The 12,784-nt window shown below is 49.6% G+C and overlaps 1 protein-coding gene across 1 annotated transcript in view; it reads right to left on the reverse strand.

Annotated features, from left to right (window-relative positions):
• Positions 1-473: 473 nt before the first annotated feature.
• COL17A1 (collagen type XVII alpha 1 chain) overlaps positions 474-12,784 on the reverse strand; it is a 56,252-nt gene continuing 43,941 nt past the window's right edge. Inside the window, exons 37-57 of the mRNA XM_030487047.1 lie at positions 12,365-12,445; positions 11,091-11,144; positions 10,928-10,969; positions 10,070-10,126; positions 9,862-9,921; positions 9,313-9,339; positions 9,184-9,225; positions 8,965-9,021; positions 8,544-8,591; positions 7,425-7,532; positions 7,018-7,155; positions 6,358-6,441; positions 5,995-6,123; positions 4,777-4,866; positions 4,125-4,238; positions 3,744-3,896; positions 2,553-2,966; positions 2,225-2,365; positions 1,620-1,682; positions 1,327-1,398; positions 474-1,138 (exon numbers count right to left, since the gene is read on the reverse strand). Of these exons, the coding sequence (XP_030342907.1) occupies positions 1,089-1,138; positions 1,327-1,398; positions 1,620-1,682; positions 2,225-2,365; positions 2,553-2,966; positions 3,744-3,896; positions 4,125-4,238; positions 4,777-4,866; positions 5,995-6,123; positions 6,358-6,441; positions 7,018-7,155; positions 7,425-7,532; positions 8,544-8,591; positions 8,965-9,021; positions 9,184-9,225; positions 9,313-9,339; positions 9,862-9,921; positions 10,070-10,126; positions 10,928-10,969; positions 11,091-11,144; positions 12,365-12,445 (2,024 nt within the window). The 3' untranslated portion in view covers positions 474-1,088. The remainder of the gene's footprint in view (positions 1,139-1,326; positions 1,399-1,619; positions 1,683-2,224; positions 2,366-2,552; positions 2,967-3,743; positions 3,897-4,124; positions 4,239-4,776; positions 4,867-5,994; positions 6,124-6,357; positions 6,442-7,017; positions 7,156-7,424; positions 7,533-8,543; positions 8,592-8,964; positions 9,022-9,183; positions 9,226-9,312; positions 9,340-9,861; positions 9,922-10,069; positions 10,127-10,927; positions 10,970-11,090; positions 11,145-12,364; positions 12,446-12,784) is intronic.

The following is a 12,784-nucleotide window of genomic DNA, read 5'->3' on the forward strand; positions in this document are numbered from 1 at the left end:
GATAAGTTAGGATTTTTAAAGTAACTGAGTGTAAAAAGTACTTCACGTTGTGCAGTGTGTGCCTGCCTGACTGGAACAGCCCAGGGCAGGAGGGCAGATTTAGCACAATCCTAAAAGGATGCTGTTTGCAGTGACTGCTCTGCCCTGTCAGTGGGCATCTGACACGGGTTTGCCAAGCTCCCTGTCCGTGGTCCCCCCTCATGACAGCCATCCTGCCTGCTTGGGTACAGGCACAGGAACAAGGTGCTGCTGCCTGGCAGCTGATGTAATGCTGGTCAGGCACGCTTGGGTTGAAAAACACACTTTAATTGGGCTGTTTACGTTAAAAAATATTCCCCCGCCCCAATGTTTAAAAAAAAATATACAAAAAATATCTTTTAAAAGATCAACAAATCCTGTTTAAAAGTGCGTCAGTTCGGGCCCTGTGCATGTCATGTCCCGCGGTGCTGCTGTGAACAGGCTGTACCCCTCCAGTAACAGCTTGTCCAAGGAGCTGTGCTGGGGAGCAGGTTTAATGCACGTGGAGCATTGAACCCACTCCCGAGCCCAGCTGGGTGGGCATTGCTTTCCAAAGCAAGTCATGGGCCGGGGTGATAGTGGGTGCCAACCCCAGGGGTCTGAAAGGGTGCAAGAGGAAATCCCAGTGCGGTGAGCAAGGTTAGCCCCAGGGTTTCTTATGGGGCCTTTTGTCTGAATCTCATCTCTTAAAGGCATGTGTTTGGTGGGGAGGGATTGCTTTCTTTTTGTCTTTATGCTGGATAGTTGGCTAGTTGTTAAAAAACCAGGTTTTTAGAGAGCTGGGAATAATACAAGAAGCCTGGACTGAGTGAGGGCTCACCCTGTCAGCCCAAAGCCTGGGAGCTCGGGATGCTAAGCCAAACATCAGCAACAGGAGCAAATACCCACATCAGGGCCATACTTGACACATAAAAGAGCCTTTCAAAGCTTGGCAGCAACACTGAACTATCAAGCCTAAGTGGTTAGCTGATGGGCAGGGATGTGTTAGCATTAAGGCAGTGATGACTCAGCCTAAGTCTCTATAGGCTGCTGGGAATGCTGCCCAGAGCAGAACCGAGCTGCCTCTTTCCTCAAACCCCAGCATTCCTTCTTTTTCTTCTGCCAACATACATTTGTTCACCTGGGGAGAAGAAAGTCAAAAGGATGGTTAGCTGAAAAGTTCATGTGGGGTAACAAAGACAAAAGATCTCAAACAAACATCTGGGGCCATGTGGGTTTTGCAGGTCCCAGAGATGGGCTGGTGCCTGGGGAATCCTGCACTCCCCAGCAGGCAATCCCTGCTCTCCTGGGGATGGCAGAGGTTCATACCTTTCTCTCCTTTCTCCCCTTTCGGTCCCCTGTGCCCATGGCGTCCTGGCGGGCCCATCGGTCCAGGGTCACCTGAAAGAATGAGGAGACCAAGTTTGCCCTTGGGCATGACTGGCCCACCAACAGGGACAGGCCAGGGTAAGGAAAAGCAAGTCCTGCTGAGATCCTGAAGGTGCCACCTCCGCTGTGGGGAGGCTGCGACCTTGAGCAGCCCTGTGCCAACTACCGCTGTGGACACAGTGCTGCTTCCTGGCTGTTTGGAGGCTTGAGAGGGAAAGGATGGCAAGCCTTACCTTTGGGTCCAGGATAGCCCCTCTCCCCTTTTTCACCGGGTGGTCCCTGGATGGCACCATACGCTGGAGAGAAAAATGAAGGAAAGGATAAATGAGTGGGACAAACCACTTGCAAAGGGCTCTGTGCTCCCTCAGAGCAGCAGTGAGTCACAGGGAAAGACATTTCTCTAGGTTAGATGGGATTAGACTGGTTCTGGTTCTGGTCCCAGCAAAGTCCCAGGGCAGGCTGTGATCCCATTTCACCAGCACTGCTCTGCCACCCTCTCTGGGAGTCCCTGGCTGTCACCAGGGCTGGAGCTGGCCCACGCTCAGGGAGGGGAATCTGAGCACAAAGGGAGCTGCTGGCTCCTGTTGCTCTACATGTGCCAGCCCAGCCATGGTAAAACCAGCCACAGGGGTTGCAAGCACAGTGATCTTCAGGATTCATTAATGATGAGACTGCCCCTCCCCAGCAAGGAAGGAATGGGATACACAGACTATCTGCTTCCTTTGTACCTTCACAGTATTTTTGCAGCATGCAAAGGTGAAAAGATCACCAGGTGTACAAGAGGTTGGAGAGGTCTCATATGCATGAGCCAGAAACATGAAGTCAATATGTCACTTACTTCTAAAGAAGTCCATGAGGTCTGCTGTGACGTTGCCATAGGCTGCAAAGACCCTGCTGATGCCAGGGGGACCAGGAGGGCCTGGGGGACCTGCGGGTCCCTGTGCATTGTAAGACATCAGGTCCTGGAGAATACCTTGGCCTAAGGAATTAAAGATATCATTTGAAAGGAGCTCTGGGAAAACTGGCTGGATGCTGAGGCAGGAAGGTGTTAAGGGGGAGGTGTAGATAGCAGGAAGGGTGAGAGAAGCAAACACTGACACGAGGCACAGGGGTTAAGGTTGTGTGCTGGGACAGGGAGGGTCAGGACAAGTAGGCATTCCACTCACTCTGTAGGCTCTCTGACACACGGAGTGCCAGCTCGTTGTAATCCAGGGTACCAGAGAAGGAGTTGCTGTAGGATCTGCTTGAACCTGATCTGCGTGATTCCTCCTCTGCCAGCAACCCATCGAAAGACCCATCATTGCCCATGGAGGTCTCATAAGAGCCATCGCTGCCCATTGAGGCACTGTAAGATGACACGCGGCTCATGGAGCTGCCATATGAGCTGCCCGTGCCCAGTGATCCCCCAAGGGATCCCTCAGCACCAAGGGATCCTCCATGCATCCGCTCGGAAGTCCGTAACGCTTGGTATGATGAAGACATAGACCCAGCCACCAAGCCACTATCTCCTTTGGGCCCTGGTGGTCCCCTTGGCCCAGGGGGCCCGGGTGGTCCCGAGATGTAGCTTCGAACTTCATCACCTGCAGAATACAAGAGGTGGGATGTCAGGGGCACTGGGGTACCTGGGAGCCCAGGCTTGGCACAGCTCCTGTGCTACCACCTGAGTGAAGACTGGAGTGTGAAATTCTGTCCCGCCAATCGTCACAGTAACCCTCATCCGGTGCCATCTCTCAGGCAGCAGGCACGGATGCCAACCTTGATCTCCACAGATGCCATGACACCCTCCTCCTTCTCATCAATCCCACAGTTTTGGGTGCCCAATCTTGGCAACATGCCCACTGCAAAAGGGTGCACTCCTCTCAGGCCAATGTCAGCACCTCTGCCGGAACAGCCGTTCTGTGCCCAGGGTCCCAAAAGTGAGGGGATCCCCATGTTTTTGGAACGCTGCCCTGGATGACTTGCAGCTTGAGAGCTCAGATTAATGCTGCTTCACGGCTGGTTCAGCTCCAACCCCTACATCACCCATTGCTCTATAGGCAGGTGTTTGACAAAGAAAATGCTTTTCCAACAGCAAAACTATGCAGGTGACCTTACTAGGGACTTGCTGTTCAGTACAGGCCAATTGTAACTGCCCAGTGCCTGTCCCTTTTGGCTCACAACATGGACTTTTGCCTCCTTGAGAGGAGACAAGCCTATGGGGTGCAGTGTAGACCTGGCTGTAGAAATAAGATGTTTCTGCAGCCCCAGTTCACAGACGGCTCCTACAGGACTGCCTCAGCTATGACAGAGCCAGCAGCCTACACAAAGCAAAGCATGGCTTGGGATTTGTGCAGGGAGGATGGATGGTGGCCCCTTACTCTTCAGGTACTGGATCAGCTCGCTCCTGAACTCATCACTGTTGGTGATGTCAGCATAGGACAGGAGGCCGGTTCCTGAGAAGCCTGGTGGTCCTGGAGGGCCAGGAGGGCCAGGTGGGCCCTGGATTCCAGAGAGGGAGGAGTATCCCACACCTTGTGAGAGAAGAATTGTTTTCCGACAGTGAGAGGACAAGAAAATCACACCTGTCTGGGGATCTTCAAAGTGTAAAAGCTCCAACCCCAACTTCCACCCCTTTCCAGCTGATGTGATCTTGTTCCCAGTGGGCAGTCCCAGCCCCGCTGAGCTAAATCTCAGCCTCAGTCCCCCAGCACATACAAAGAGAATCTCCCTGCCAGCTGTGAGAAATACAAGTGCTTTACTTTGTAGGTAGGCAGAGACATCCTCCAGAGAGGTGCCTGGTGATCCAGGGATCCCCGGAGGTCCTTGGGGCCCTGCAGGACCAGGGGGCCCAACAAGCCCGCTGAATTCAGAGTCTGTAAGACACAAGGGAAGAAAAGGAGTCACTCAAACCACCACAACCATGAAGAAACTTCCCTGACAATACAGTCGACGTCAACTACAGCGAAGTACAGGGTGTTTTTTTCCTCCCCAGCACCTTCTGGTGCACCTCACTTTCCTGCTTGTAGACATCACAGTCAGGAGACCCTAAAATGGGTAGAAGTCCCTATTTTTTAAACATACTTTCTTAAAGTGGCATAAAAAATTCCTTTCTGCTGCAGAGTTTGGAGAAGACAAAGGGTTCTGCATTCCCAAAACAGCACCTCACTGCTGCTGCTCTCCACAAGAGCATGGTGATCTGTCTGCAGCCCTCTATGGATTCATGTCTGCAGCCTTCATCTGTGCAGGTCTTGGCAGAGCGCAGGAAGGCTGCAGTGTTCCTAAGTGACCATCAGAGTCTCATAGACAATTATTTGTCATGAGGGGACAAAAGGGGAAATTCTGGCTAAGCCTATAAATGAAGATCCTGGGGTGTGTAGGGACTCAGGCAGGGGAGTAACGAAGCTGGCTTACTTCTGAGGTATGCTGTCAGCTCACTGTAAGATATACCAGGTGTCCCTGGGGGCCCAGGTGGTCCAGGAAGCCCAATGCTCATCCCAGAACCTGCAAAATCAAACAGATCCCAGAGTAGCACATTATTAGAACAGGCAGTTACAGTGTGAACAAGCAAGCTGCAGGGCTTGTTCACAGGCAATGCAGGAGGGACTCCTGCAGGGTGGAGTGTTCCCAGCAGCACATTGTGCTGGGAACCAGGGCTCAGGCTGTGTTCTGGGCTTGGAATTAAAGCTTGCCCCATTAATCTGAACACAAGGGCACCTGCAGACAGGCAGGCATCAGGCCTCTCTTCTTGGCAAAAGCTCTGCACAGCTCATGAACCCCTGACACAGTGTGGGACACCCCACGATGTGCGGCTCAGCCATGACCCACTGGCACATGCTGCTCTCTCTGTGTCTGCCCACCTGCAGTAGCTCTGGTGCCAAACTTTGCACCTTTGTCATTTGCATTAATGAACTGTCCCTGCTGGTAAAGCGCAGCAGCAGCTCGAGAGGTTGGGGAGCTGCTGCTAAACAGCAGTTTTCTGCTTCCTGAGCCAAAGAGGAAATTCCCACCATCTTTGGAGCAGATGACTAGTGAAATCTGGTCTCCAAGGTCAGTTCAGAGAGATTGAGATGGGCCAGGCTGTGCTTTTAAGGAGACAGCTGCAGCTACCAGGATTAGGCATTTCAGCAATGCTGTTGGGGATGCTCCAGACTCCTCTCTGTCTGACAGTTCTTACATGCCACATCACCCCTTTACAAATGGCAAAATGAAGTAGAGAGGTAGAATTTGTTTCAACTAACTTTAAACTTGTAAGACACTGTTGTCTCAGCTGCCTTGACACAAAGTGGGCATAGATCAACTCTTCCACAGAGACATATATGTCCTGGCCACAGAGCCAGTGAGAAAAGGGATATAAAGGCACTTGAAGGGGTTGATGGGAATCCTAAAATGAAATTATGTTCTTAAGTCCACTTTTTAGCAAAGCAAGAACTCATTACTAGAGGCTGTGGATAGTATCTTAGCTACAGGGGGTCTTTGTTCTCTTCCAAGCCTCTCACAATCCCTGTGAGGAGGTCTCTGTCTCTGTACATAGGGATTCACACAGTCAACATTGAGTTTTCACTGACAGCATGAACTTTCTGCTCAGCTCCCAGAAGAACAGAGGGAATGCACACTCATAAAGACCATTACTTGTCAAGTAGCTGATAAACCGTCTGGTCAGCTCATCGTAATCCAGTGACAGAGACACGCCATCTCCCCCTGGTCCAGGAGGTCCTGGTGGGCCCCGAGGTCCCATTAGATACTGACGAATTTCTTCTCCTGGAAATGAAAAATGCATCTTTTAAGGCTGTCCAGCTCCTGCAAAGGCACCAGGTCTGAGGAGTTCTCAGCCTGTGAGCAGGTCACTCAGCAGCACCTATGGCAGGCCTTGACCCACTGAAGCAGCTGCTGGTAACTCCGGTTGGAGACAGGAGATTGGAAGGGAAGGGGAGCTCTCCAGGCTGCTGGGATGCTTTACCCCCAGACCCCATGTTTCCTTTCAGGGTCACTTACTCTGCAGCATGTCCAGAAGTTCTTGGTACAAAACAGATGTAGTTGATACTGAACTGGCAAATGACTGATAGCGATCTGAAGAGCCTGTGGGAATGAAAAGGTTTTACATCAGGCAGGATGAGACAGAAGGTGGAGAAAGGTCAGGCAGAGACAAAGGAAAGCTGAGTTAATCTAGTTTAACTGGTGGAATGAGCCTCCCATGCCCTCAATCATGATTCAGTTCTGTCTCACACATCCTGGTCATCTCCACAGCTGTGTGGTCTGTGCTTTTCTGACTAAGATTCCAGGCTCCATCCAAAAGCTGTGGAAATTTCACCCATTTTAGGAAGGCCCCAAGCATACGAGACAGCCCCAGAATAGTTGAGATCACATATACCAAGTACAGCCACCTGTGTGGGTCTTAGGGGCATTACAGGGTCTGACAGCTAATGTTTAATGGGAGACATTTTAAACAGCAGCACCTGTTAGTTAATCTAACCATTAAAATGAGACAAGGCTCTGAGGCCACCTCAGCTGTGTGAGACGGCAGAAGATGAATAACTGGATTGGGGTGCTGCTATTTAAAGACTGAGGCTTCTCCTCTGGTTCTCATCTCCTAGGTGGTGTACAAGCTCAGCTGAGAGTGTGACTCAGTACAGAGCTTACCAACATGATGCTTACTTGTCATATGGCTCATAACACGGGTAGCCAGCTCCGCATAATCCAAGTTCATGCCATCCGCAGTGGTGATAATTCCAGGTGGGCCTGGAGGGCCTGGTGGGCCTTGGGCACCAGTCAAATAATGCCTTACGTTGTCACCTAGGTAGGAAGCCCAAGATATATCCACATCAGTAGAGGGAAGACAATGGCCATATGCACAATTGCTTCTTCCCCTGGCAAAAAGCAGGCCAACAGAAGGCCAGTTCTGCAGATGCCATGGAGGGCAATGGCACTTCACAGTATTCCATAGAAATAAAACCAGAGCAGTAAGGCTGCTGTTTCTAAAGGGAAGGTGGCATGGGGCTCAGAAAGCAAAAGAGAGAAAGACATGCACCTGCTGAGCCATGGCAAAACCTCATTATACTCACTCTTCAGGTAGTCAGTGACATACTGCTGAATCTCTTGAGATGAGCTTCCACCTGGGCCAGGAGGACCGGGTGGCCCAGGAGGTCCTGGGGGTCCTTGTCTGGATCCACCTACAGGAAGCATGGTAAAGAGAAGGCATGGTTGCATTAGACCAAACAATTCTAAAGTGTGTTTGCATTGAGCCCTTCCCACAGGTCTGGAAAAAGCTTTGGGACTGGACAGTGGAGGGGCTCCCCCTCCATCTCTAAACATAGGCTGAGCATACGCTATTAGGCAGTATAATGTCTTCAATTAATTCAGCATCTTATAACTCAGCCTGTGCAGCTCTGCAGGGCTGAGTCCAGAGACCTCCCTGGCTTTGTACCGACAGACCTGGTCAGTTTGTGCCCCAGAGTGCAATGCTGTGTGGAAATATAAATGGAGTTCCATAAAGTGCTCAAGCTCCTTAGGCTAACCTCATTGCCCTGCTGCTCCCAACCCGGGCAGCACTAGCTCAAGAACCTCCTCGCTCATCTCCATTGCAATTTTTTTACAGGTGTGTACTGTGTGACTCCTGTCACCTTGTTGTCAAGTGACACCTCATGTTCTTCCCATCCCCCTGAAGCAGTATTCCTAGGACATGATGTGGAGAAGCAGGGGACTTGCTCACATGGAGGGACACTTGCATTAATCCATATGCACTTTCTGTGAAACTGCACTAATATCCTGCATACAGAGATGCTCTTACTGAGAATGAAAGCAGCTTAATTCACAAGAACCCACCTGAGGGTAAGTTAAACTGAACAAAGGGCACTCTTGTTCTGATCAGATTTTCCACTAGAGGGTTCAATGCAGCTTCTCTAATCCCTTGTGGAACATGGTTAGCCAACCCGGAATTCCTTTCTTTCATGCGCCATGAGGAAAAACTCAAAGCATTCCCAGTAAGCTGATAACAGGAAACTTGCAACTCCTAAATGATCTGATTTATGGCAGGCTGTGCAAAAAGAGGTTTTGAACACAGATCCCATCAGCATTAGGTTGGCACCCACAGCTGTAAAACCTGAAGGAGCTTTTTCAAAGTCATTTCAAAGGATGTCAGCATTTCCTGATAGTATCAGAGCAATGATGGTTTGGCCTCTTACCTCGAGATGCTCCTGGGATGCCAGGGGCGCCTGGGACACCTGCATCACCTGGAAACCAGAGTGAGGGAGACAGACAATTGTGAAGGGTGTCACTGTAATGCTGCATACTTGGTCATGTAAAACAGTTAAGCTACAAGTTGTCAGAGAAGCAACTATCTAGCCCTTGTAATGACTATCTTGAATTAGTTGTTGGGGAAGGGCAGAAGGAAGAGGCCACAGCAGCTTTCCTGAGCCTTCTGTGACCTGCCCATGTGCCTTCTGCTCAGAGCATTTCTATTGCCATGGTCCTGTTCTGCCTGAAAAGGCAGTGGTGGGCTCAGCTGTAGTTCCCAAAGGACCAGGTAGTGCCATCCATTAGTCTCAACCACTCCTGGTTATGTGAGGCTACCAGCAAAGAAAGAAATAAGATTTTTAACTTCACCTTTGGGTCCAGGTGGGCCTGGTGGGCCTGGAGGTCCCTGTATGGTGACTCTCTCACCTGCCAATTGCAGAAGAAGAGTCAGAGATTCACGGGAATAAAGCGCATGGACAAAATCCTGGCTCCATTAAAACTCAGCGAGAATCAGTAGAGCAAGATTTTGCCCCCTGGTTTCAGCCTAGGAACAATGAATTCGAAGGAGGAAAGGGGGCACAGACTAACCATGGGAGGAGAATGCTGAAAGGCCAGGCTCACCCGGTTCTCCTGTTTGGGACACAGAAACGGAGGAGCAGTCACATACAAAGGCAAGGTACCCTGCACCCCACTGATGTCTCCTGAAAGCCTCCTTACCTGTGAATCCTCGTGGACCTCGTTCACCTGTGAACAGGGGAGCAGAGGAACAGTGTTAGCATTTGCCTTGTTCTGCTCTGCAACATCCCAGCCCACACTGTAGAATATTACCATGGCCTTCAATTTGCAGGGCAGAAATGAGAAAGGAACTAGGTCTCATGTTTTCCTGCCAGCTGAGAGCTGAGCTCCGCTCCCAGGGCACCCTCCTTCACTGACTTAGCCAAGTCCACAGGGCATTTTGCAAAAAGATTGTTCCCCTTTAACGGCAAATCTGAAGCTCTGAATGCTCCTGAATCTAATGGGCTTGCACAGTTGGGATGTGAATACAGCTACTGCCTTGAATACAGTACTGGAGGCTAATAAATTTCTCTGACAAAGACTGACTTGTTTTATGTCAGCAGAGAGCACTATTTAGTGAGCACTGTGCTAGCTTTCTTACAGCCACAGAAAGGCAGGACGCTTTCTGCTTCCAAGCCCTCCCTTCTTTCTTTTCAGTCTGAAATGATGAGATCCATCTAATATCTTGGTGAGGCAGCAGCATATACCTACCTTGGTCTCCCTTCGGGCCTGGTGGGCCTGGTGGACCTGGTGGGCCTGTGAAGAATGCTTCTGTAATTAAAACAAAAAGGTTTCTTCATTACATCCACCAGAACACGACACAAATTTCCTCTGGCTCCACCTGGTCCTAGCCAAGGATGTACTCTATGGTACCTCAACAGTCCTGGCACAGGCAAGGGAATGAGTGGGAAGAACCTACCTGAGGTGGACATGGAAGATCCTGATCTCCCTGGTGGGCCTGGAGGTCCTGGCAATCCTTCTCCTAGGCAAAAAGGACACAAAAGGCTTCAGGAAGGATAAGTCTTTGTAACTAAACACGTCAGAGCTGCTGCATTTCCAGCCATGGCCACAGCGCAAGTATTTCCAAGAGCAGGCTGGTACCATTGTTTTCTCCACACACATCTATCCCTGTTAGTTACTTTTCATTATCAGTTGCCACCACAACAGACTCAGGACAGAGGAACTCCTTTCTTTGTGGTACAGAATGCTTATCCCCGCTGGCCTCCACTACTTTGAAATGGAAGGTTCATTTCATCACACACCTGACCTGCTCCCCTTTGCTACTGAGCAGAGAGCAAGGAAAGGGGTTATGTTCCTGTCTCATGTCCTCTTCTGGCTGTGAATGGAAAATCTGTGTTACAGAAGTGGAGTGAGGATACGTTCCTCATGATAAGAACCACTCCAGCTGTCCCCAGCTGGAAGTTAAGGCTGGACAAGTAAGACATAAAGATGGAATTGATTGCAGTTACTTCCTCTGGGACTTGAGAATATTGAGTGTCTTCTCAAAAAGTATGGCTTTTATGAATTACTACCCTGGCTAGCAAAACTCTGCCAAAACAAATCTCCTCTCTTGGGCAGCATCTTGCTGCAGAGAAACTATATTGCAGTGAAATTGTTTTAGTAGAAACCCACTGTGTGAAATTCTGCTTCCAGTAAAGTCAGCCCTACTAACTTCCATCAGGTCCAAGATTGATTCTGGGATACTGCAAGGCACAGGACAGAGGTACAGGAAAAACCTCCCACTTTCCAGGTTTGCTTCAGAGAAACAAGCTCTTACCTGGGGGGCCACGAGGTCCAGGGGGTCCCTGCACAGATTCACCTGATGACAAAAGAAACAGAGGTATTATAAAATATTAACCTAGCAAACTGCATGGCCCAGAAACATGCCATTTGTGTTAGTATCCCCCTGCTTACGTACTGAGCTCTGCTGTATTACATACCTGGTGGTCCAGGGGGACCTGGTGGTCCTGCTCGCCCTTGTAAATCTGACAGCACTGTGCAAATGAAACACACACAAAAAAGGAGAAAATTGTTGCTATGGAGCTACTACTGCTATAGAAACTGTCATTACGTTGCTGTTAGAAGCTCTTACAGTCAAAGGTGGACTAAGGCAGGACCTGGGTGACCTAAGCCAAAGTTGAAGCAGAGAGGAGAGAAAAGAGGCGTGTCTAGTTGCCACCATGTCAGTTAGGACATGAAGCAAAATACAGTCCTAAGTAGGCTGGCAGCATATTGGAAACAGGGAGGAGATCTCTCTGGAGAATGGTTGCCAAGGGAAGGAGCAAAGGACTCAAAGGTTAGAGAAGGAGGGAAAGAATTTTCCAGGAGAGGAAAGATTCGTTCAAAGAGGGGCAGGTTTGTGAGGAGAACACTATGCAGCCATTATTTAACAAGTGGCTGCACTGTTGTTATCTTGATTTGAGATGTATCCTCACCTCCAAGTTGAGGCACAAACTCAAAGTTCAGTAATGCTGACATCCAAGACTCCTGAATGGGGGATGGGATAGTATTGAAGCATGGCCTGGATGTACATGACCCCATTCAGATGGTGATCAGGGAAAGACCATTTATGATTTTATGCCCTCCTCTACCTTGCCTTCCCTGCACACTTGCAGAGGTCCAAGACCCTAGGAATACTGACTGTAAGTGCACAACACATCTAGCATTGCACAGAGCAAGCAGACACTTTTCTTGGGATGCTGTTAAACCATTCTGTTCTGCTCCACTTATTTTCCATTTTAAAATAGCATTTGCTCCTCTGTGAATTCATCCTCTAATTCACAGAGAGATTCTGATAGCTGCTGCTCAAATTAATGTGCCTTTTCAAACTAGTTCTCCTCTTATGGATAGCTCTGTGATCATAGGGAACTGCCCTGTGTGAATAAAAGACCAGGCTGAAACCTCACAGCTCTGTGACCATCTCTGCTGCTTGGGACTGTTCACCAGTCACCATTCCTTAGCTTTCTTCTCTGTGACATGTGACACAAGCCTGATGCTATCTGTTTCCTTCTGAAATCACTCTGGGATGCACAGATGAGAAGGAGGGCAGAAGAGGTAGTTGGTATTGCTGTCCCTCCACCAAACATACACGCACATACTTGCCCTATGTCATGTTGAGGGGAAAGAAGTAGAGGTATCTCCTGTTAGCTGTGAGCAGGCCTTGGGGCCTCTGGCACTTCTCTCAGTGAAGGAGTGGAAAGGCAGGCCCACTTACTTTGAGATGCTAATGATGAGACTTCTGTTCTGATAGTTTCTATCACAGCTTCACCTGGGGATCCCTTCTCACCCCGTGGACCTTTTTCAGGGAGGAAAAAAGAGAAAGTGAATCATGTAACTGAGAGAGGGTGACATTTTGTACCCACTCCTCTCCTCCTGTCAACAGGTTTGGACTTTGCCCATGTGAACAGGGAGAATGAACTCAGCCCCTGGCTCTGAGGGACACTATTCAAATGTGGAAATTACTGCACAATTTGCTTTAACAGATTATAGAAAACCGGCTAAGAAAGGTTCTTAGGAGTCAGCTCTGTTCAAGCCCTTGCAAGCAGACATCTGTCCAGTTGACAGTGGTTTCACAGTGACATTATTCCCAATTTCCCTCTAGGTTGTTCTCCCACCTTTCAAAAGGGGCACAAGG

Source organism: Strigops habroptila, chromosome 5, assembly GCF_004027225.2.
Source record: "Strigops habroptila isolate Jane chromosome 5, bStrHab1.2.pri, whole genome shotgun sequence".
In the NCBI taxonomy this organism is placed as follows: domain Eukaryota; kingdom Metazoa; phylum Chordata; class Aves; order Psittaciformes; family Psittacidae; genus Strigops; species Strigops habroptila.